General features: G+C 40.0%; 1 protein-coding gene across 1 annotated transcript in view; it reads left to right on the top strand.

Moving 5' to 3' along the window:
- Nedd4 (E3 ubiquitin-protein ligase Nedd4) overlaps positions 1-23,602 on the top strand; it is a 58,619-nt gene extending 35,017 nt beyond the window's left edge. The window contains exons 10-22 of the mRNA XM_080286985.1: positions 4,499-4,589; positions 7,913-7,980; positions 11,030-11,132; positions 11,348-11,472; positions 12,506-12,637; positions 14,645-14,742; positions 15,810-15,931; positions 17,291-17,397; positions 18,037-18,170; positions 18,378-18,486; positions 18,862-18,981; positions 20,186-20,355; positions 23,275-23,602. Coding sequence (XP_080143111.1) covers positions 4,499-4,589; positions 7,913-7,980; positions 11,030-11,132; positions 11,348-11,472; positions 12,506-12,637; positions 14,645-14,742; positions 15,810-15,931; positions 17,291-17,397; positions 18,037-18,170; positions 18,378-18,486; positions 18,862-18,981; positions 20,186-20,355; positions 23,275-23,377 — 1,482 coding nt within the window. The 3' untranslated portion in view covers positions 23,378-23,602. The remainder of the gene's footprint in view (positions 1-4,498; positions 4,590-7,912; positions 7,981-11,029; positions 11,133-11,347; positions 11,473-12,505; positions 12,638-14,644; positions 14,743-15,809; positions 15,932-17,290; positions 17,398-18,036; positions 18,171-18,377; positions 18,487-18,861; positions 18,982-20,185; positions 20,356-23,274) is intronic.
- Positions 23,603-24,778: the final 1,176 nt, after the last annotated feature.

Below are 24,778 nucleotides of genomic sequence, written 5' to 3'. Positions count from 1 at the left end.
TCAGGTTGTGGGTATATCACTTACATGTATGTGCATCTTTTTGTTTTCATGCTTTGATATCTCTGTACCTGTGGGTTAGAATCTTTCAGTTGCCTTCCAGGTTAGTATATAGGTCACAGTAATTTTTATCATGTGCATCATCTGGCCAGAGTATGCATTGTATTAGAGTCATAGTCTTTCTCCGTCTTGTATTGCTCTTTGCAAGGTGAGGAGACCCAAGGCTGGATTTGGGTTGTGACTAATCTGTGCACCTGGTAAATTTATTTGATCAAAAACTCTCATTTTGTCTATTTGGTTAGACCAGTATGCCACCAGCACCTCAACACTTCTGATCACTAAACCATTAGGAATCAAGACTCTTGATTATTGCATCTCCCATTTAGAATTTAATAATTTTTTTAATAGACTGGACCTCCTCCACTCATGTTTCCTTTCCATATTTTAATTTTTCTTGGCCATCACTTTTGCCATTGTCATATTCTCAGCTATCGTATGTGACCACCAAACCTTGTAGTGTACTGTAAACCATTGTGCTGTTTTTGGCTTACCTGTTCATTAATTATAGCTTCTGTCTGCATGCTTGGACATATTTCTGAGATCCCTGTGACACTGACATTATTAAGGTTTCTGTATGCGTGAGAACTGGAGATTTCTTGAAGGTTACTTTTTACTGTCTTCTGCTAAGCTTCTTAGTAACCTTAGTAGATGGTTACCTTATGATATTTCACACTCAGCATGGTGTTTAAAATGGTAGAACTTTAAAAGTCAGTTCCATATTGTCCCCTTGGAGGTTTAGGGGACCTCTAGCTATGTTACCAGTACATTTATGAGCTGCATTACATTGTTGACAATACTCCAGCGAGAATAGTATTGTATCCCAAGTTAGAAGAAAACCTCATGGTTGTGTTTGTTTATAGGGTAGCTACCTAGTAAATTTAAAAACTTTTGAAATAGTATGTCTGTAAGTGGTGGGGTTTCTTTGCTGTTAGTTATTAGGTAAGTTATATACACAAAGAGCATATCATTAACATACAGATGTTTCTCTCAGACCTGTCAGTCTTTGTATACCTTATGTGACCCTTCAGTCTTGTAAGGAATTATGTTATGGCTTCCCTCCTTGACTATTTCTGGCTTTCTCTATGAAAGCTGTGAAGATGTTTGCTGTTGTTTGATTTAAGCATTTATTTAGCACTGTATCATTTTCTGTATACAGTTTAATATACTGTGAAAAAGAAGTTAAGCTGTGCTTGAGTACTGGTATCAAATTTAGTTTACTTCTTCAATATTATTACGAATTTGGAACAGTATTTTATATTTTACTGAATTGAGGAGGAAATTAGTGTACCAAATTAAAGGACATTTGTCTGATTATAGAGACAAGTCAACAAGGAAGCCAAAGCTCTTAATAGTAGCCAACGCCTGTCACCTGAGTATGGCTTCCCTCCATGGTCGTGGACCATGTGACTGTTTCCAGTGCAGTTGGTGCCCCTTTGACGTGCTCACACACACACACACACATGCTACACACTGTCATGAAATCTGGCTTTTGCTCTACATCTACTGTCAGTCCTCACTTAGAGTCTGAGATGTGAACAAAATACTACTTTAAATAAAACACCTATGTGTGAGATGTGCTTCTTCTTCATGATTGATGGGTGAAAAGGACAAGGAAGCTGTCTTCTGAAAATAACTTGATCATGACTCACAAGCAACTTTAAGTGAAGAAGGAATATCATTACCATCATAATGGTGAAACAGCATTAAGTGAAAGAAATTTAAACAAGGATTCAATGTACAGTATGATGTGCTGTACATAGAATGGACTTTGTACTTTTGCTGTGGTAGTGCATTTTATACAATTACTGTAGTGCTAAGTTCTTTGCTGATTTGAAGTAATGTGAAAACAGGTGGAAACAATTTTTTGATCATTTGTTTTGCATATTTAGTTACGTTTTTGTGTGCATACTCAGGAAGTTTAATTCTGGGGGCATGTGATGAAATTTTCCCATCAAATGAGGGTTCTCATGTATTGCATTTTATGAATTTTGTCTAGTCACAAAGTTTGGTAGTTAATGAATATACTGTGTAAGTAATTATGTAAAGGAAAAAATGAGAAAATTCTACCAGTATTAGAAAACAAAGTGTGAGTTTCATAAAATAAAGAGTTATAGATGTTTGATTCAGCATTCCATGCAGTAAAAATCAGAGTGTATGAAACTGGTAGATTTCAGCTGAAGTGACGATTTTAAAGTTTTTCAACTAAACTCTTAGTGCTTTCAGGGAAGAGATAGATAAGCATTAATAGAAAAGCAAAAAGTGTGAACTAAGCTACAATGAGTAACATGGAGATAGTTGTCGTGAACTTTGAGCCAAGTTTACCCATGTTTACGGAATCTGTGTTCCCTGACCCGGAGGTGCGATCAATTTACACACAGCGGGAGGAGGAAGCACGAGCCAGGCGGAGGGAAGCACGACGCAGGCAAAGGGGGAGAAGGAACAGACGGGATGATGGAGGGCAACAGAGAGGAAACAACCATCAGAGGAATGATTTGCAGCAACATGGGAATATGCAGAGAGATCACCAGCAACATAGAACAGTAGGAGTGACTGGTAGTGAGGATGACGATGATGATGAAGAGGAAGGGGAGGAGGAAGAGGAACAGCAGCAGCAGAATCAAGGACCTGTTAATGAAAATAGTGAGGTAAATCATAGAGGCAGTGGCAGTGGTCTAAGGGTGGAGGAGGAGTGGATTGTGCTATCGCTACCACGAGACAACACGGAGGAGGTGCAGATATCAGTTCATACTGAACAGACCGAAAATTCACATCAAGAACACAACCACAACGGGCAACCAAGCCAGCAACAATCGCGACGGCACCTCTCAGTGCCATTCCCATTGCGCTTCCGCAGCCGTCACAGTCGCCACAACCGACGGCAACCACAACCTTCACCTGCTTCTCAGAATCGTCACCATCCAGATGAGGATGTGGAGGAGTGGTGGCTCAGTCCGGAACCTTCACCAGTCAGTTCTGTCACCTCAAGCCCCATCCATTCCCCCATGGTGAAGCGGATGGCTGACAAATGGCTCAGCAAGTCTCTCTCTCAGATGAATGGCTGCAACACTTGTCGTGGAGAGGTGGCAGTCCTCTCTCATCAACGCCCCAGACTGAGACTGTCAACCTTCATTCAGGTGGAATTGAATTTCTGCCCCTCATGTAATGTAGTATGTTTGTTTAAGTTTAGAATAGTAGATATCCAGGTGATGGCAATATCAGTTCAGTCAGCATTCATCTTTTTGTGGTTTTCAGCTTTCTTTGAGTATACAGTTTATAATAACATTTAGTTGCTGTTGTCTAGTGGAGTAGAGGCAATGCTGTTAGCTGTGTGGTCAAACATTTGGCCCCACCAAAGGGCCTTTAATTAACAACAGGAAAGGCATCCAGTCACAGAGTGCTAAATGTCCCAGCAAAGTTCCTTACATACAGGCAGTAGAGCCAACATGACCTTTAGACTGAAAGCAGGTACTGTATATCTTAACCCCTTCTCTGCAGTATGTTCTTTACTGTAATTTTGCTGGAGAGAGAGATATTTTTGAGGTAGCACCAGCATCACTGGACAGTGATGCCAGGTTACAAAACATCTCAACTCCCATCCAATCCCCCTGCGTGAGAAGGACAACCTCAGCTGACAGTTGGCCAGGTTCACCTTCAGATCATCCTGGGTCCACAGCTTCAACAACTGCCTCTAGATTATTTCATTCAGCTCAAGAAAGGCCTTGCAATTTGAATGGGTTAATAGAGGGTATATCCAGTTTACAATTTGAAAAGACTGGCTGAAGCTGAACTGGATTATGTGGAAAATACCCACTTTATATATAAGTGATGTCATATTCAGGAGTTTAATCTCACATTTTGGATGGAATGATAAAAACTGTTGATGCACGCAGGTAAAAACATATCCGTTGCTATAATAACTCAGAATCACTGTTATAATCAGTTATAAATATAAGGTGCTCTTTCACATATTTGCACTCTATCGAGTTCCCTCGATGACATGTACAGATTCTCACTCACAAATGTAGCCACTGTCACGCAGTTCCATGTGCTTCTCGTCCTGCACTCCAAAGGCCTACCATACCTAAACCCATGCATGAACCAGTGGATGAGGTAGGTCACTTCTCCAGTGATAGACACTGGTGTTCCTTGGTCCTGTGAATCAGTTACCTTTTAGGGCCTGTGAAACACATCACAAACCTGTATAGTAGAGCTGCCCACCCATGTTAGGTGTGTGCAAGCTTGCTGCTAGAGTACCGTACACATCTTCACACATAATCTGTTAAATACTGAAACCATCACACATAAACTTACACATGTACAGTATATACTGAACAGTATCTCATATTTGATTTTCAGGTGCCTCTGTTCCATGTAAATATCCATTATTAAGGTATATTGCATGTGAAATTGTAAAACAAAATTAATTTAATTCTTTCTTTAGCCACAGAATCAGAGTACGAGCGGTAACGATGAGAATTTGCCTCGTGGTTGGACTAGTCAAGTAGCTCCAAATGGCCGTGTCTTCTTCATTGGTGAGTTGAGTCATATCAAGTACACTGTTATTTATCCTTGACTTATCCTGTGATATTCTTTAGAGACTGTTATTATTAAAGCAGTGTAGTGCTGCATGCCAGATGGCTGTAAACTGTTGCATGTTTTGGTATTGTCTGCAGAATATAGCAGGGTGGGAGAGTTCTGTCAGGTGTACTTGTCTGACCCATGTTATCTGGAGAGCAGACACAAAACCAAAAATAGTGATTCTGGTATTTCTGTATAAACTTTTAGTGTTAGTTTCTCATTATTATTATTATTATTTTTCTTTAGTATTGTTATTAGTGCCACAGTATTATTAGTAGTATTATTGTTATATGGTAGTGAGACTTGGGCAGTAAAAGAAGAGGATATTCACAGGCTCAGATGTACAGAAGTGGCAGTGATTAGGTGGATGTGCAGTGCATCCTTGAGAGCAAGGCCTGGGGGGTCTAGGATTACAATGGAAGAGTTGAGAGGTAGGATGGGACTGGAGTGTATTGGTGTTGGGATGAGGAGAGGTAGATTGAAATGGTTTGGGCATGTGGAGAGGATGGGGGATGATAATTGGATGCAGAAAGTGAGAAGTATTAATGTTGGGGGTTGGGTAGTGAGAGGTAGACTGAAAAAGACCTGGGACGAGGTTGTTGAGTGTTACCTCAGGGTTAGGGGACTGAATAGGGAAGCCGCCAGAGATCGAGCAGCATGGGGAGCCACCATTAGGTGACCAAGGCCGATGCATGCAAGCATGTTGGAGCCTTCAAAAACGAAAACTATCAATCTATGTATTGCCAGATGCCTTAATCGTGTAAGAGGTGGCCACAAACAAATCACCTCCATGTCGCCCTGTCCCCTGCCATTTCACTGACCTGCTCCTAGCTCACCCCCCCCTCTGTCATATACCTCTCCACTCCATCCCTCCATCTCATCCTTTGCCTTCCCCTTCCTCTCCCTCCCTCCACCTCACTCACAAACTCTCCTTGTCAGTCTTTTGCTCTCCATCCTCTCCACATGGCCAAACAACCTCAGTGTTTCTCCTAACTCTTCCTGTCACATGTACATCCACACCACAGTGCTCCTTCACTTTCTCATTGTCAGTCTGTCTCTCCATATGACTCCACATGCTCCTTTCAAGTAACTCATTTCCACTGCTCTCACTCTTGACTTGTGTCCTTCCAACAACATCCAAGCTTCACTTCCATGTGTTAGAGTTGGTATCACAGTACTGTCATGCAGTGACTTTTTTACTTCCATGCTCACTTCCTTCTTCCTTATCACTGCATTCAAAGAAGCAGCAACCTTTCTTCCTTGTTGTACCCTTTCAAGCACTTCTTCCTCAAAACTTCCATCCTTACTCAGCACACTACCCAAATACTGTACTTTAATGCACTCGCATTTTCCAGGACGAGAACAATTGTAATTATTGTCATTATTATCCATCCATCTACCCATCATCTAATCCTATGTTGCCCTGTAAGGAGCATAGGAGCCCGGGCTAGGCAAGTTGGTCCTGACATTTAAGATGAGAGTGACCAGCCTCACTATTATTATTATTATTATTATTATTATTATTATTATTATAATTTTTATCACAATATTATTATTATTACTATTATTGTGGTAGGTGGGGCTGCTCACCATCCACTCACGTGATGTAGTGCTGCTCTCGGGTATCTGCCCATTCTTCTCTTCCATCCTTCTTTCCTTCCATCCTCTTCTGTCTTTCTTCCCTTCTTTCTTTCCTTGTCCTTCTGCCTACGGGTGACTTTACGCTCCCTTTCCTGCCTTTCTTTCCTTCGTTGTTTCCTTTTCCTTCTGCCTGTGGGTGACTCTACACTGAGTGACAAGCCAAATGGTTTCCTGTATGCCAGGAAACTGTTTACCACTCTCGGTGGTAACCATATAACCAAATTTTGGTGTCTGGTGATTTAGTGGGTAATTACAGCACTCCAATCGGATTGAGCCGGTGAAGGTTTATATCCAAGGGGTGGTTGGGGTTTATTGCTCATGTAATGCCACTCAGGGATGAGTGAGGCTGGTCACTCTCATCTTAAATGTCAAGACCAACTTGCTTAGCCCTGGGCTCGTATGCTTCTCAAGGGGCAATGTAGGATTGGATGATGAATGAATGAATCATTCATTCATTCATCATCCAATCCTCCATCACCCCATGAGGAACGTAGGAGCCCGGGGCTAGGCAAGTTGGTCCTGACATTTAAAACGAGAGTGACGAGCCTCACTCATCCCTGAGTGGCATTACGTGAGCAATAAACCCTAACCACTCCTTGGATATAAACCTTCACCAGCTCAGTCTGATTGGAGTGCCGTAATTACCTACTAAACCACCAGGCACCAAAATTTGGTTATATGGTTACCACCCAGCATAGTAAATGGTTTCCTGGTGTCCAGGAAACCATTTGGCTTGTCACTCAATGTAGAGTCACCCACAGGCAGAAGGAAGAGGAAAGAATGAAGGAAAGATAGAAGTGGGAGTGTAAAGCCACCCATAGGCAGAAAGACAAGGAGAGAAGGATGGAGGAGAGGAAAGGGCAGACTCCCGAGAGCAGCTCTACATCGAGTGAGTGGATAGTGAGTGCCCCTACCTACCTCAATTATTATTATTATTATTATTATTTTTATTTTTATCACAGTATTATTATTATTAGTAGTAGAAGTATTAGTTGTGGTAGGTGGGGGTGCTCACCATCCACTCACTCGATGTAGTGCTGCTCGCAGGTGTCTGCCCTTTCCTCTCCTCTCTCCATTCCTTCCTTCCTCTTCAGTCTTTCTTTACTTCATTCTTTCCTCATCCTTCTGCCTACTGGTGACTTTACACTCCCTCTTTTGTCTTTTTTCCTTCATTCTTTCTTCTGCCTATGGGTGACTCTACACTGAGTGACAAGCCTAATGGTTTCCTGTTCACCAGGAAACCATGTACTATGCAGGGTGGTAACCATATAACCAAATTATGGCGCCTGGTGGTTTAGTGGGTAATTACAGCGCTCCAATCGGATTGTGCCGGTGAAGGTTTATATCCAAGGGATGGTTGGGGTTATTTGCTCATGTAATGCCACTCAGGGATGAGTGAGGCTGGTCACTCTCATTGTAAATGTCAGGACCAAATTGCCTAGCCCTGGGCTTCTGTGCTTCTCATGGGGAAACATATAATTGGATGATGGATGGATGGATTAGTATTAGTATTATTAGCATCACAGTATTTGTACTAGTAGTTGTAGCAGTAATAGTAGTGGTAATTTCTTATTGTGATTATTATCTCTGAAGATAATGCACAAGTAAAATTAACAAGACTTTATTTTTCTTCCAGACCACATAAACAAGCAGACCACGTGGATTGATCCTCGCTCAGGCATGCCAAGCTCCCCACCCAACCAGGTAGCATTTATTGCTGTTTTTATTTGCTTTGGTTATACAGTATAATAAGTCCTCATTGCTCTGTTTGTTAGGAATATGTCCTCAAAATTACAGTTTTTTCCATACAACTGGTACTGTCAGTTGAGAGAAATTGGCAGATCAGCTTTATAGGTAACAATGGAACTTTACCAGGCAAGTTTTCTGCATTACCAAGGGCAAAAAGAAAAAAATAAATAATCTAATATGCTATAGCACTAGCCGTGTGTGTGTGTGTATTTTGGGCAGCCGAAACTACATGTTCAGATCGCACCAAAATTGGCACAAAAATCACAAAAAATTCGCTGATGTGAAAAAACTTGGTCCCATCGCAGTTGAAAAACTTTTACTATATTTAATGAGCAATCACATTTTGACCAAAAAATGCCGCTCCTGGCGCCCAGCATAGGATCTCTGTAGAATCTTTTGCCCATAGCTACAACTAAAATATACTATGGCAGTAGCTGTGTGTCTGTGTATGTATTTCGGACTTGCATTCAGACAACTTGGGTTCCATTCCCGAAGCTGCAAATAACACGATCAGTTGGTTAGCTGCAAATAATCAAAGTGACAGCGTTAGACTAGAACACCACATAAACGTGACTCGGATTACCTGAAATGATTGCAATGCGTGTGCGAAATGCGAGGAAACGAGTGAGAAGCACAAGGAGATGAGTGCAAAGCACGAGAAAGCGAATGAGAAAGCTTGAGCCCTCCACAGGAGCAAGTGCGAGGGGCCCGAAGGGCCCACGAGCACTTGTATAATAACAATAATAATTAAAGGAGGTATACAATAAACATTTTCCAACATTGTTAAATACTACTCATAACCGGAAAGGTCATTGCCCACAAGCCATTATCAGTGCATACAGAGTTATTTATAGGTACGAGAAATTATTCAGACTATGCATACGTACTTCTTCATTCCCAAATACATGGAAAGAAGCCAATATCCACCCAGTGCTGAAGGAAGGAAGTTCCTCTGACCCCTCTGATTATAGACCAATAGCTGTCACATCTCTTGGTAAAGTATTTGAAACTTTAATTAATATGCACATTGTTAAACATCTTGAATCCAACAACTTAATTAATGATAGACAATATGGTTTTTGCCACGAAAGATCCACCATTGACATACTCAGTCTCCTAACTCATACCATCCATCAGTCACTTGACCTACATGGAGAAACTCATGCAGTAGCCCTTGATATTTCTAAAGCTTGCGACAGAGTATGGTATCGTTCCCTGCTGTCCAAACTCCCTTGCTGTGGACTAACATCTTTTGTTCCTTTGATTTCCTCATATCTTAGCGACAGGAAAATAAGAATAAAAGTAAATGATGTATATTCCAATTTCCACTCAGTTAATGCCGGCATGCCACAGGGATCAGTTCTGGCACCAACCCTATGCCTGGTTCATATTAATGATCTCTTATCTGTCACCCACAATCCCATCCACTCATATGCAGATAACTCAGCACTACATAGTTCATTCACATTAAGACACCCATTTACAAAGTCTGATATCTCTACCTCTCAACTCGGTACAGCCATTTCCATCAATCAAGACCTATCTGCGATCAGTGAATGGGGACAAAACAACCTTGTCTCATTTAATGCTAGTAAAACTAAATATATGCAATTTACAAATAGACAGATATTGCCAGATTCGTACATTACCTTCAGTGCTACTAATATTCCCATCTCCAAAAGTATGGAAATTCTCGGTGTCTTACTCAACAGTGCCCTCAGCTGGACCTCTCATGTTAGATCACTTGCTAAAACCACCTCAAAGAAACTTGGATTATTGTCGAGTCCATAACTTCTTCAGTGACGAGCAGTTAGCTATAATTTATGAGTCATGTGTGCTCTCAGCTTGAATATTGCTCACCCTTGTGGAATGGATGTGGAGAGGTTGCATTAAAACAACTGGACAAAATTCAGAGCAAAGCTGTTAGAATTATTAACAACCCTGCCATTACAAATAAACTACCTCCCTTACAAGTAAGAAGGAATGTTGCCTCCTTGCATTATTTTACAGATATTTTTATGACAAATTCTCAGACGAAGTTGCATCCATGGTGCCACCTCTCCATGCCATCCCTCGTGCTACACGGGCATCTGGTAGCACTCATGACTGGAATGTCACTCAGCCATATTGCAGAACTTCTGCCTATCAGAATTTATTCATTCTCTGAACTGCATCACTCTGGAACTCACTTCCCCTGAGTTGTTTCCCTCCAGACATCAACCCACAGCTGTTCAAGTCTAACTGTTACAGATATTTTATGAACAGAGGACACCAGTCATCTGGTGTATGGATTTATTTTTTTTATTCATTTGTTTTTCCTTCCTCTGTTCTGTTATTAAAAAAAAAATATACATATATATGATCATCTAAGCAGGTGCACCCACAGACGTAAACAGGTAGAGGATTATTGTGCAGTATTGGCAATGGAGAGTACATCATAGCAAAAGTCTTAAAATTTGACATTATCTTCTGGTTATGTTGCCACCTGTTATGTATGTATATTTAGTGTACCATAAATCATCTTGTACCTGTATTCTGGTCAGTTAAGGGGGCTCCCAAGCATCTTTTCCTTAATTATTTATTTTACATACTGCAACTTAGTACGCTATTGTAAGTCATTGATGTCTTTTATGTATCAGCATGGATTGCATATATAACACAGTAGTAATAGTAGTAGTTGCAGCCCTAGGTTCTGCTAAAATGTGATCCCAGTAGAATGTCGGCAGAAGCTATCTGACTCCTGTGGTCCATGATCCTCCTTTTGGCTTGGGGGATAGGGAGGGAACTGAGGGATGTTTGTATAACAGTTATATATATCTGTGCTACCACATAAAGGCGTTTTGTTCCAGCACTGTGCATAACATACTAGATTATATGCATCATTTAAAGAAATTAATAAGGAAGAAGCGTTAGAGAGCCTCATAATGCAACACAGATATGAGCCTCACTGTCTTCCATTTTGTATCATTAACCATGTAAACGTTGCTCTTTTAATCACAACCAGCATCACACAAGCCAGTGGAAGCATGAGGATGAGTTAGGACCACTGCCGGAGGGGTGGGAGCAGCGTGTGCATAGTGATGGCCGCATCTTCTTCATCGACCATAGTAAGATGTTTTGGTGTATTTTTCATTTGTCTTCAGGAACCTGTTTATATCCTTTAGACCAACATGGTCTCTCCTAATTACAGTACTATGTTGTATTAAAGATTTACTGTGGCTTCAGTGTTTAGAACAGAGAGAAAGTAAGGTAACTAGTTTTTCAAAATAACAGTCATTACTTCTATACCCTATACGTTAATGAATTTTTTCCTTTGTCACAGAGAAGCGCACAACCACCTGGGAGGACCCTAGATTGCTCAACCCAGCCATTGCTGGCAAGGCCATACCTTACTCCCGGGACTATAAGCAGAAGTATGAATACTTCAAGAACAGACTGCCGAAACCAGTAAGTCATAACGTTTTTGGGCCTGTAACACCTTCTGGTAGTGATGAGGCAGCTTTGTTGCATGGTAATAATAAGTAATCCCTCTGTTATCCAGACATCCTTTACCTGGACAATCCAATACCCGGATGCTGTGATCTGGCTGTTCCAAACCATTATTTGTACATTTTCCATTTTCTCAAGACAAAATGCATGCGTCTGCTGGAAATTATGGCCATGCGAACATTTTTGCCTGGCCGGGCGGGAATAACCCAGTGGCACTGCCCTGTCTGGCTGGGTAGTTCAACCAACATCTGCATGGCTTTGGTTTATAGGTCTCTCTGACCAGATAATGTTAAACAACAGGAACAAGTGTTGTACGGTGTACTGTAGTGGCCTTTTACACTGGCTTTCAGAGTTAGGATATGTACAAAAGGTGGCCAGGGGAGAAGTTCATTATCCGGATGGAGCCATTACCAGGACATGCCTTTGGCTCAATTACGTTGGATAATCGAGGGATTACTGTATAACAATTTCTGTGTTCGCCTGATATGGCAAGATGGTTAAAGCATACCTCCTTTGAATGTAAATTAGAGAAGAAAGGGAGATTCATATGCATTCTCCCTACATTTTGTAGAGTATGAACTGTGAGGTTGCATGCAGCACAGGGGCTGAGCATTACAGTCAACAGATAAAACCAGTTCACAGAGGCTGATTACCTGACTGCTGGACCTGCCCCCTTCATCTTTTCTTTGTGAAGTGTGAGATATGTGAAATTTTTCTGTATCTCTTTTTTTTTTTTCCATCAGACACAAGAGCAGTGATATAGTCAGTGCATATGTAGTTACATGATGGAGATCATTGTAGATTTGGACATGTTTTATGATCATAATTGGCAAACTTTGATTACCACTTTCAAACTCAGGAATGATTCAGGAACATGTGTAAATACATATCTGTTGCACTTCCTGCAGCAGCTGTAGAGTCAGTCATTCACATGTATAACAGCATACATCCTGGCCAAGAGACACTAACCATTACAACTTCCTTCCTTCAGACGAATGTGCCGAATAAGTTTGACATCAAGGTGAAGAGGAACAACATCTTGGAGGACTCCTTTGCCATCATCAGTCAGGTGACCCGTACTGACCTCCTCAGGACCAAGCTCTGGATTGAGTTTGAGGGAGAGGTAAGGATTTCAGAATACTCTGTATTATGATTACATGCAGTTTAGGTATAGTAGATGCACTGTTAAAATTTGCAGGATAGATTGATGTTTAAGGGTATCGATGGTAAATTAATAGTCAGTCCATGAGTAACGCGTGGTTGAGTAACGCGTTTTTGTACTTACACAGTCAGCATAGTGCAACAGGTTATAATCAACACAGAGAAAATCTTGAGCTTACGTGGGAAGTGTCAGCTGGGCTGGTGACGCAATTTGAAAGTCGAGCATGGTGACGTCACCTGCCAGACTCGCCATGATTGGCCGGCTTACATCCGGGCACCTGTCCTTTGCTCACACTCATATAGTCAGTCCTTTCTTGCATCTCACTGAGTTCTACCTGCATTTTTTTGTGTTTGAGTGTCAAGTGAGGACATTGACTCTATCATGCCGCGTGATCAGCCCCAGCCACCCAGAAAGTGGCGTATCGTCACATGTGCCCAGAAGTATGAGATGGTAAAGGAGTTAGAACAGGGAAGAGGCAGGTAGAAATGACGAAAATGTGTGGCGTGAATGAAAGCACCATCGAAGAATTTGACTTAGATGTTGAAGAAGAACAACAACATTGAGAGTGGGGGGTGGGGGGAGAGTGCCGCAGGGCTATGCATCAACAACACACAGGTACCTGGCCTAACTTTTGTTTTTCTTAATGCTATATTAATACCATTCTTGTTCTTAATTACAAAAGTTACATCTTTATATGGTTTAACTGATGGTGGGTATAAATAGGGGGTAATTGATGTGGGGTACGGTGGTCAGAAGAGGTAAAAGCGAGAATTTTTTGAAAGTTGCCAGAACGCAGTGTACCATTATACATGCAAACATATTATTTTGAGGACCATGGTCCTTATCCAGTCTATATCTTCCACATTACTTGATTGACTCAGTTTTAATGTAGAGTATAATTCATGTTAGTGAAAAATTTGCAGAGTGCACTTAACCCCTTCAATATGATGACAGTTTATTCATTTTAATCATATTACTGCCAGTTGATTTGATTTAGTTTTGGAAAGTTCTCTTGTACTACATGTTAATGAAGGCTATATTTACCTGCTCCAGTTTGAAAAAGTCCCTTCTAAACTAAGCAAAATTATTTAAGTAGAATGATGTGGAAATCTACAGTACTTCATCAGAATTATGGGGTTAGGATAGATGTTCTCCACAGCCATGATGAGCGAAGTTGTATCAGTGGAGTGGATAAAGACAGTCCCTGTATAAAAGTAAAGGTGTTAGAAAATATAAAAACTATCAAAGGCAAAGCTCACACTTTATTGATGGTCATTACTTGCCCACTGTCTTGCTAATTCAGTTTTGTTGCCTGTGACACTCATGCTTAAGGAAACTGGAAAGTAGTGTAGAGAGAGGGATATCTATCTGTCTGTCAGTACCTTAATCCCAGAGGGGATGGCTTTGAACAAATCACTTTTGTCAGTTGTCACCCTGTCCTCTGCCATCAGACTGCATGTCACCTCTTATTACTTATTCATTTACTGTTCCTTTCCACTGTCCGTTCACTGCATCCTCAGTCACCATTTCTCCCTCTCTCACTGCTTCATTCACGAACACTATCCTAGTCAGTGTCACTCCCCTTTCACTGCACGTTGCCTAGGCTACTGAATTAAAATAGCAGCACTCATATTCCAGTGCATTGCTTTTGGTTTAAATTTGTAGCTCCATCTTGCCACAGCTACTTTTGCCAAAATTGTTTTTAAAAAATTCCAGTTTGTATGCAGGAAATAAAGTAGCATCACATTAATGGTGTGTGAATATTGTGGTTCATTTCATTGGTAATGCTTTTTGTACAGTAGTTTCCCAATTTAATATTATCTTCCCCCCCCTCCCCCCCTTTTTTTTTTCCCCAGCATTACCACACCCTTTTTAGAATGTAGGTTTGGAGTGATGATGATAACAGCTAGATATATAGATGATTCTTTGTTAACTCTGACATTTCTATTCTCTCTCCCACCCCTTCAGGTTGGCTTAGATTATGGTGGTGTGGCAAGAGAATTCTTCTTCCTCTTGTCCAAAGAGATGTTCAACCCATACTACGGTCTCTTTGAATACTCAGCAACGTAAGTATGGGGACCTGCAATGCTGGATACAAGTGATCCCCTGCTATAACAGACTCCAGCACCAGTTTAGCATATATCACATTTAACAGACACAGCGAAAGCACTGAACTTTCGTTGGCTATAACAAACAGTGTCCGTTAAATTGGGTATAGTGGGTTACAATATATGTGTTTCCTACCCATTTTACTCCAACCAGACCTTAACTTGCCCTCTCCCCATCATGATTGCTTAGTTGTAATAACAGACTATGGTGATACTGACCAGTATTTATGAAGAAGTTCTCAGACAAGGATGTGAAATGTTGCAAAAGGACAAAATTGTGGGCCAGATTAGTGTAAAATGGGTATAGTTTTCATTTTTAGTTCTAAAATATGCTGTTGTACGCATTTATTTTCAAACGTGCTTGAAATCCCATCCCTGGGGGTGGGGTGGGGAACATTGTATATAATGGACTGTCGGCTCTATTGGATCAGGCTTCCCCCCAATTAATCCATTATAGTGAGAGTCTGCTGGATCTACTTCACAGTTAGGAATGTTAGTTTGTTCTTGCTATTATCAGACAATATTATTCAACTTAGGAATAGCAGTTTGTAATGAAGGGGTTGGTGAAGGCTGTATCTGACCTTACCATTACCAATGTTAAAAGTTTATCCTAAACCTGAATAGAATTGCCTGAAGATACTGTAGCAAAGAAATATAAAGTATGCCATATATTGGAAAGGGTTAAGAAAGTACCTGTAATATTTAATTGTAATCTCTCATTCTCCCTAGACAAATACAAAGAGTTTTTGTTAGATATTGATTTCATTGTATGGTAGAGGGATGTTAAATAATTCCTCATTTTGATATTTTACTGTACTCCCTCATTCTCCATACACAAATGCACAGAATTTTGAGTAGATAATGATTTCAATGTATGGTTGAAAGATAAAAGTACTCTTCTTGTTGCTGTTTTACCATACTCCCTCATTCTTCACAGACAGATGTACAGAATTTTTTAGTAGATGTTGATTTGATTAATAATTGTATATGGTAGGTCTCACCGCTCATCATCGTTTACCCAACAGAGACAACTACACGCTACAAATCAACCCGTACTCTGGCATGTGCAATGAGGAACATCTCCGCTACTTCAAGTTCATTGGGCGTGTTGCAGGCATGGCAGTGTTCCATGGCAAACTCCTTGATGGTGAGTCCTGTCATGGTATATATACCTGTATGTACCTTACGTGGTTATATTGAATACCCTAAGGAATGTGGTCCTAAATGTTGAGTATTGCCTATAGCTATTGTATGAATACTGTAATCCATCCATCCATCATCCAATCCTACATTGCCCCACAAGAAGCGTAAGAGCCCAGGGCTAGGCAAGTTGGTCCTGACATTTAAGATGAGAGTGACCAGCCTCACTCATCCCTAAGTGGCAATATGTGAGCAGTAACCCCAACCACCCCTTGGATATACACCTTCACCGGCTCAATCCGATTGGAGTGCTGCAATTACCCACTAAACCACCAGGCGCCATAATTTGGTTATATGGTTACCACCCAGCGTAGTAAATGGTTTCCTGGTGAACAGGAAACCATTTGGCTTGTCACTCAGTGTAGAGTCACCCATAGGCAGAAGGAACAGGAAAGAATGAAGGAAAGAGAGACAAAGAGAGAGTGTAAAGTCACCCGTAGGCAGGAGGACGAGGAAAGTATGAAGTAAAGAAAGGCAGAAGAGGAAGGAAGGAAAAGAGGGAGGAGAGGAAAGGGCAGACACCTGAGAGCAGCACTACATCGAGTGAGTGGATGGCATACTTACATATAACATGAACTTGTTTATTACTTGAGTTGCAGCCTTACCAGCTTTATTTATGTGCCATTTACCATCCATGTTTTGTTTGCCATCGTCTCATATTTTGTTACTGCCTATTCTTTTTGTAATTTTTTTTTCTCTGGTTAGCCCTGATAATGATGGTGATGATTCTATGAACACTTTATTACCTAGCTATATCAGTATATATACCACATGCATTCTGCCTTTTCGTGTTCCCATCTATTTTTACTATCTTTCTGGCTGTCAAACTTGTTATGTTTCCGTTAGCTGGATGACTGAGTACCTGGGAATTCATTGTATTGTATCCTCAAGTTTTGTGACATTGTTTCTAAATAGTCAGCCTCTTCATGAGTCACCCTCTTCTATTTACAGTATCATTATGTTAAATATTAATTTATTATATTCTCAGTTGAGACTGTGATAGATGCTGTAGTTTTTAAGAAAAATTATTTAATCATCAGAGGAAGAGTCAGTGTAATGCAGCTCTTGAACTTGGACAGTGACCTTAATTTTATTTATTTCACACTTGATTGTACTGTAGTTATCAGATAGGATGTTGATTGTATTGCAGTTATCAGATTAGCTGCAAGTGTATTTTTATTTGTTATTAATTCAGTATCATATGTGGCCCTTACTCCCATTTTAGTATTTATGAAAATGGATGAATATTGAAGGGAATCGTTTAACACTAAGCTAATTTGTTACTCTCGTTTTCTCCTTACTTTAGCCTTCTTTATCCGGCCATTTTACAAGATGATGCTGTCCAAACCCATTGAGCTGAAGGACATGGAGAGTGTTGATTCAGAGTACTATAATTCCCTTCTTTGGATCCAGGTCAGTATGACAGATAGTGGAGAACAAGTGTGAGAGAAATGTAAGGTGGGTATGGATGTGGAATAGGTGTATGAAAAGGTGTATAGAGAAGGATTGTGGAAGATTTTATTTATGAATGATGTGGAAAAAGAGGTCAGGATTTTAAATTATGATAATGAGGGCTGTAGTTCAGTATTTATTTGTCTAAAAGCCATTCCGTTATGGGATTTGTGGAGGTGTTTTTGAGTGCACATTGAACAGTTGCAGTCAGTCATATCGTACCAGTTATTAATCAAGCGATTATGAAGCTCTTACTCAATATTTTGTAAAGTTTGTTTGGTTCCAGGGATCAAACAACCGACAGTAGATTTTTAAGTGTTTCAGAATCCTCAATGCCTGGCATTGATCTGCATCGCACAAGAACAACTTTCCTTATTAGAATGAAAGTCTGGTGTTAATCATAATAAAAAAACAGTTAGTCCTTTAGGTGAAAAGGTTAGCTAAGAGTGTTTCTAATCTCTTCATGTGGAGACATCTTTAGGAAGCAGTTTTTTTTTTTTTTTTTTTTTTTTTTTTTTTTTTTTCTCAGTGGAGGATTGAACTGCTCCATCTCAGTCCATTAAAAATGAAATTGTAAACTGTCTGCCCTAACATCCACAGGAAAATGATCCAGCGGACCTTGACTTAACCTTCAGCGTGGATGAGGAATCATTTGGCCGTACTTCATCTCACAACCTCAAGGAGAATGGTAACAATATCCCTGTTACCAATGAGAACAAGAATGAGTACATTGAGTGAGTGTTCAATATGTGCCATTATTAGTTGCCCTTCTTATGACTAAATAAAGCCTGGAAAATATCATAGGAATATAAAAGTGATGAGGCTAATTAATGTATTATTTAATGGCATCATTGCAAATACTGTATGTATATTTACTAATCAGTGTATCATTTTATCATTTTGTGAATATTCTGTATAGTAATTACATGCCATACTCAAAGGCTTGTGATCAACTGGAGATTTGTGCAGCGCATCCACAACCAGATGGAGGCCTTCAGGGAGGGCTTCAATGATGTTGTGCCCATCTCTCACATTAAGATCTTCGATGAGGTGAGGAGCTGGACACTCAAACTATTTGGTGATATATATCGTATAGTGTGTGTTGATATAAGAATTCCATAAATTGTTCAAAGAAGAATAATACAGGTATCTGCATATGGAAATTTTCTTTACAGGAGAGAGACAGCAGTTTCAACCAGACTCTTTGGAAAAGAAAATTAACTACTGAAACTGTTCTATCACATCTTCCCAATAAACATTTTCTTGTGAGGCAGTAATTTTCCATAGCTTAATATAATCAGCTCACTAGCAAAAAAAAAAAAATAAATAAATAAATGAAGAAAAGAAAAAAAATGAAGGTGTAATGAGGCTTGCATATTTCTTTTACCTCACCGACTTTGCAGAAATAATTTCCCATTGTTCCAGAATGAGCTAGAGCTGCTTATGTGTGGAATCGTATCCATTGATGTGAAGGACTGGCGAGCCAACACTGTGTACAAGGGAGAGTACCACCCCAATCATATTGTTATACAGTGGTTCTGGAGGGTAAGTGAGAGAAATGATTGGTATAGCTGATTTTGTGCTCTATTGTAGCCTGATCTGTTGTTCTGCATTACTGAATCCACTTAATTTGACCTTTGAAATAAGTATAGTACCACCCCAGGCAGATAGTTGTATGGTAGTTCTGGAGAGTAAATGAAAAAAGTTACTGTGTGACAGATTTTTTTCACGTCTTTGCTGCATAATCTTTGTTCATCTGTATGAGGTGCTTTGTGTGGCAGTGATAAATCCACTTACTTTAACTTTTGCAATATACACATCAAAATTTTATAAATGTAAATAACTATTAAGTCATCATATATTTGGAGTTAATGATTTTCTATCTGTGTTGGCCTTTAATCCTGCTGAATCTCTCAGTCTTGATACCAGTATAAGGTTTTGGGAATATAATACAATGGGTAAGCTTTGCCAGAAAAATTGCCTTCTAAGTAAAGATATGAGCTTATCCTCTCTCCCCAAAGAAAGAGTTTAATGTGTGTGATCATTAAGCAAATAAAAAAGAGAAAGATGAGAGAGGAAACTGCAGTATAATGCATTGTAATCTGAACCTTGTGTGGATGAGTTGAAATTTTATTATTATTGGGACATGAATGAGAAAGTAAAGTGCCAAGCACAAACCCCTAACTTGTGTCTGTCATATGAAGAACAATGCTATATGCAGTACAGTTGCTGGGCTGTGAGATCATCACATCCCTACAACCCTACCAATATAAAGAAGTACGACATTTCCAGTGTTTGCAACCACCTTTTCTGTCACCTTGTTTGACATGCAGGGAGTAGCTAAATGGTTTGAAGGTTTTCTCTCCTCTCCCCCTCCCCAGGAATATATTTGTTGGACAGTGGAATGATGTGAGGCTGAAAGTAGGATTTTGATCACATTTGTCCCCAGTCCTGTTAGCACCATGCTACCATGTATTCACTTAGCTAATATAATGTAGATATTTTTCGTTTTATTATTGCTACCTTTTATGTTCAGATAGTTTTATTCAGCTTAGGTGATACTTTTCTAACTGGAAGGGATAAACGCAACCTTCTTGATCCCATTCACCATTTCCTAAGTTGAAAAAAATAATTAGAATTGGTAAGGTTAAACCAATAAAATGCATCTGATTCAAGGGGTTAGCCTTTCATCCATTACTAACTAAATTGAGAAGCAAGATACTAAGACATTTATTTTCCCTCATAACAGGTAGTTTTGTCCTTCACCAATGAGATGCGAGCACGACTCCTTCAGTTTGTGACTGGAACTTCACGTGTGCCCATGAATGGTTTCAAGGAACTGTATGGCAGCAATGGACCTCAGCTGTTTACCATTGAAATGTGGGGTGAAATTAAGAACTACCCACGCTCCCATACCTGGTAACTTTTTTTTTTTTTTTCTAATACATTTGTGTTACGGAAGTTTGAATAGTGTAGGCATTATTATTTTTCAGTACTCACCATCCACTCACTTGATGCAGTGCAGTTTTCACATTACTGTCCTTTCCTGTCTTTCTTTCCTTTCTCTTATGTCTTTCTTTTCTTACTTCCTCTTCTGTCTTTCCTTCATTGTTTCTTCTTCCTTCTGTCTACGTTGATTCTACACTGAGTGACAAGCTAAATGGTTACTATGCTGGTAACAAGCTGAATGGTTACTATGCTGGTGACAAGCTAAATGGTTACTATGCTGGATGGTAAACATGTAACCAAATTATGGCGTCAGGTGGTTTAGTGGGTAATTAAGGTGCTCCAATCAGATTGAGCCTGTGCAGGTGTATATCCAAGGGGTAGCTGGGGTTCATTGCCCATGTAATACCACTCAGGGATGAGTGATGCTGGTCACTCTCATCTTAAATATCAGGACTGACTTGCCTAGTCTGGACTCATGGGGCAACACAGGATTAGATGATGATGAAAAGTACGTTACTATCAATAGATACCGTATTATTCTGTGCCTAATTGCTGTTTGGCATTGGATGAGTGGTAGCTTGTTTTTATGGTATCTAATGACGGTAGGTAGTAGATGGATGGCTACCATTGACTGTGGGAGGTACTATTATGAGAGTGGATGTGGCTGCAAGCTTGGTAGCTGGCCTCACAATTATCACTCCTAGACAGGAAACATCCAGCCACAAGTAGAGTCACTTGGTGATCCTTCCTCCAAGTGACTGTACACAGAGTCAGAGTCCAGGCTAAAAAGCTCACATAGTTGCAAATTTTATTACTATCCATTCGTCCATCCATCATCCAATCCTCTGTCACCCCATGAGGAGCGTAGGAACCTGGGGCTGGGTAAGTTGGTTCTGACATTTAGGATGAGAGTGACCAGCCTCACTAATCCCTGAGTGGCATTACATGACCAGTAAACCCCAGTAGGGTGGAGTCAAAAGCTTTTCTTCTCATCAACTCTTCTCCTCTTACTGGCTCCTTTCAACCTCTGTCACTTTGCTGTACTGTTGCATCTTTATCTCTTTTCTGTCACTACTTCAATGGTCACTGCTCCTTTGAACTGTCTGCTTGCATCCCTCCACCTCTACGACAGGCACATAGCACCCATCTAGCAACAGACTCTGATCCCTTTTCTGTCCAACTCTGTAATGCAAGAGTTAACTGTTACTCCCAGTCCTTCATTTATGCAACAGGTCATCTCTGGAACCATCTCCCTCTGTCTGTATTTCCTGCTTCCTATGATCTCCAGTCTTTCAAAAGCAGTGTGTCCAGGCATCTCAAAATGATCAGATCTTGAATTTGGCTCTCTCTTGCATTGTTTTTGTTATTTTCTTGGAAGGAACAGTTTGTGGGCTCCTAGCCTTTGGTTCCTTCTTCCTAGCATTTAAAAAAAAAAAAAATTGGATATACAGTAAACCTACACAGGCTTAATCCGATTGGAGCACCTTGATTACCCACTAAACCACCAGTCACCACAATTTGGTTCTACGGTTACCACCCACTAGTAAATGGTTTCCTGGTGTACAGGAAACCATTTGGCTTGTCACTCAGTGTAGAATCACCCATAGGCAGAAGGAAGAGGAAAGAATGAAGGGGAGAAAGACAGAAGAGGGAGTGTAAAGTCATCCGTAGGCAGAAGAAAGAGGAAAGAGTGAAGGTGAGAAAGACAGAAGAGGAAGGATGGAAGAAGGGGAAAGGGCAGACACCCAAAACAGCACTACATTGAGTGAGTGGAAACTCTTATTACACATCACAAAATCTTTTTTGCTGCCAGCTGTCAGCATTTGTTGTGAAGTAATTACAGTAGCTGCTTTGGGCCCTTGGTTTAGCTTCTAGTTTATAGAAAACAACTGTACCAACCCCAACATGGGGATTCCTGAAGAGGAAACATGACGGTCATTTTTAGATTAGATTAGAATGGTATAATAGCAGTACAGTACATTGCCAGTATTGTACTATGTTCAACAAGTGTCCTGACCTGTTTCTCACTGTTGACTTTAAAAGTCAGTGCCATAATTCCAAAACAGTTGACTCTGACAGCACTGGTCTGTGACCAAATGAATTCATTATTTTTGAATGGGCAGAAATCATGTTACTGATATCCTTTCCTCAAAACCTCACTTCATCAGTTTTTCTACATTTCACATTCTTCCGCACATTTATCCACGGACTGTTCCCTTGTCTGTCTGTCTATCTATTGCCAGATGCCATAATCCCATAAGGGGTGGCCTTGACTTTGAGTTTTTTGTTTTACGGGGAGGGGCACTAATCCTCCACCAACCCACTTGTTGACACATGGGGAGCACGTATAGTTTGGTTATATGGTTACCACCCAGCGTTGTAAGTGGTTTCTTGACTTATAGGAAATCATTTGGCTTGTCACTCAATGTAAAGCCACCTGTAAAGGAAAGAAAAGCAATAAGAAATGACAGGAAAAATGAGAGAAATAGGAAGAGAGTAGGGTAGGCACAGAAAAAGAATGATAAAGGCCAAGGAAGCAGTAGGCAGCACTACACCAAGTGAGTGGATGATGGTTGCCACCACCTACCACTATTAACTTGTCATAGCTTTTAATTCTTTAAATTTTCAGTCTTTGTCATGGCCTAATTATATTTGAAGAGTGCATTATCTTCTGGTGCTAAATTAACTTGTGGGACACATCTGACTCAATACAAGGGTTTTTTTCTTTCATGATAAGTAGGCTTCATTTTTTATCTGGAGGGAAATTTTCCATATGAAGCGCTTTCAGTTTTTATCAACTCACTTTCATGGCTGGGAGAAGAAAATGATGACAGTGATGATGACGATGATGATTGTTATGATAAGTAACCCTGCCCAACCTACTTTCAGCTTCAACCGACTGGACCTGCCCCCATACAAGTCCTACCATGAGCTACGAGAGAAACTGATCAAGGCCATTGAGGGAACAGTGGGCTTCGCTGGTGTTGACTAAATCATTTGCAATCTTTATGAGAGCTGCTGATGTCATTTAACTTGCTCAGGACTGAATAAGTGTACATTGTCCATGGATCCATTTAAGCTGCTGATTGTCTTCATTGCAGTAAATTCTCGTTACAAGTTGCCTTTTTCAACTTTTTTTCTGTTAAAGACGTATCATATTGAACCACTTTATCAAGGCAGTATGTAACCTTTCCTAGAAAATCTCTCCAAATGTGAATTAACTAACCAAAAAAACAATTGAGTGTTAAAGTTTCACTTATCCATGAAACCAATTTCCTAGTTTCCCATGATACAATAGCAGATGTATTCAGTATTTTAGGATACATCTCTTACTTAAAAGAAGGATTGCTCGAATAAGTGTGAGATGTGTCCCAAGATATAACAATGTTTTTCTTATAGGTGGTACTGTAAATAGAGAGCATAAATTCAGCTTGATAGGTAGCTAAGGAACTGTACTAGACAATTTTTCTGTTATTCACTATGGACTTATAGCCAGAAAGAATGTAAAAAAAGGCAGCTTGTAGTGAAGACTTGCTGTATATGGTTAACAGTTTAAATATATCATGGTCATATTAGGTACCCAGTCAAATTTTAAAATTCCAGTTGTCTGTAAAGTAAAATCTGCAATTGAAGTTGAATTATTCCTCAAATGGCTGATGCTGAGAATGAGGCTTTTCTGGAAAGTGGAGCTGTGGGGGATTTCAATACAAGCTCCATTAGAAAATATTATTATCCCCTTCAGTCTGATGACATACATTTTGTATTTCATTCATGCTACTTTCAGACAATTTTATTCAGCTTAGGGAACAGGTTGTGGGAGGGGTAATTGAGACAGTTTCTAAACGCAGTATTTCAGGTGGTTTCTCCAAAAAATGAAAAAAAAACTATCTGAATATAGTAAGAATAAATCAGTAAAATATGTCATTGGACTGTAGGGTTGAAAGGGGTATAAGCTTGATTTATTGACTTTAAGGAAAAAAAATTTAGTACTATGGAAGCTAAGATTTGATATACAGAAATAAATGAATGTGTGAAGATTATGATTAATATTTGGAAGAAAACACAGAGGCCACACTGGAAAGAGAAATGATTAAAGCTTGGTGGGAAAGCCTAGTTTTGAGAATTATGATCTTGCCTAAAGTTAAGATCAAATTGAGGTCTGAATGATTGCTAAGGCTTGAAAGGTTGTCTTTGTAGGTGGTGATTTTAGTGTAAATGGGGCAGTTTGGTGTGTGGAGCAGCATACACTTAGTTAAATGATTGTGTGCTGGTCAAGTGATATGTATAATAGTCTGTAGAAAGTTGTTATGTGAGGAAGGTATATAGTGTCTGGGAGAATATTTTGCATGTAGCTAATACATTTGTGACAATACTTCTCAGCATGTATGCTTGA

This window comes from Coenobita brevimanus, chromosome 14 (assembly GCF_032717465.1).
Source record: "Coenobita brevimanus isolate Jiangsu-jjx chromosome 14, ASM3271746v2, whole genome shotgun sequence".
Classification (NCBI taxonomy): Eukaryota; Metazoa; Arthropoda; class Malacostraca; order Decapoda; family Coenobitidae; genus Coenobita; species Coenobita brevimanus.
This window is presented reverse-complemented; position numbering and strand designations above follow the sequence as displayed.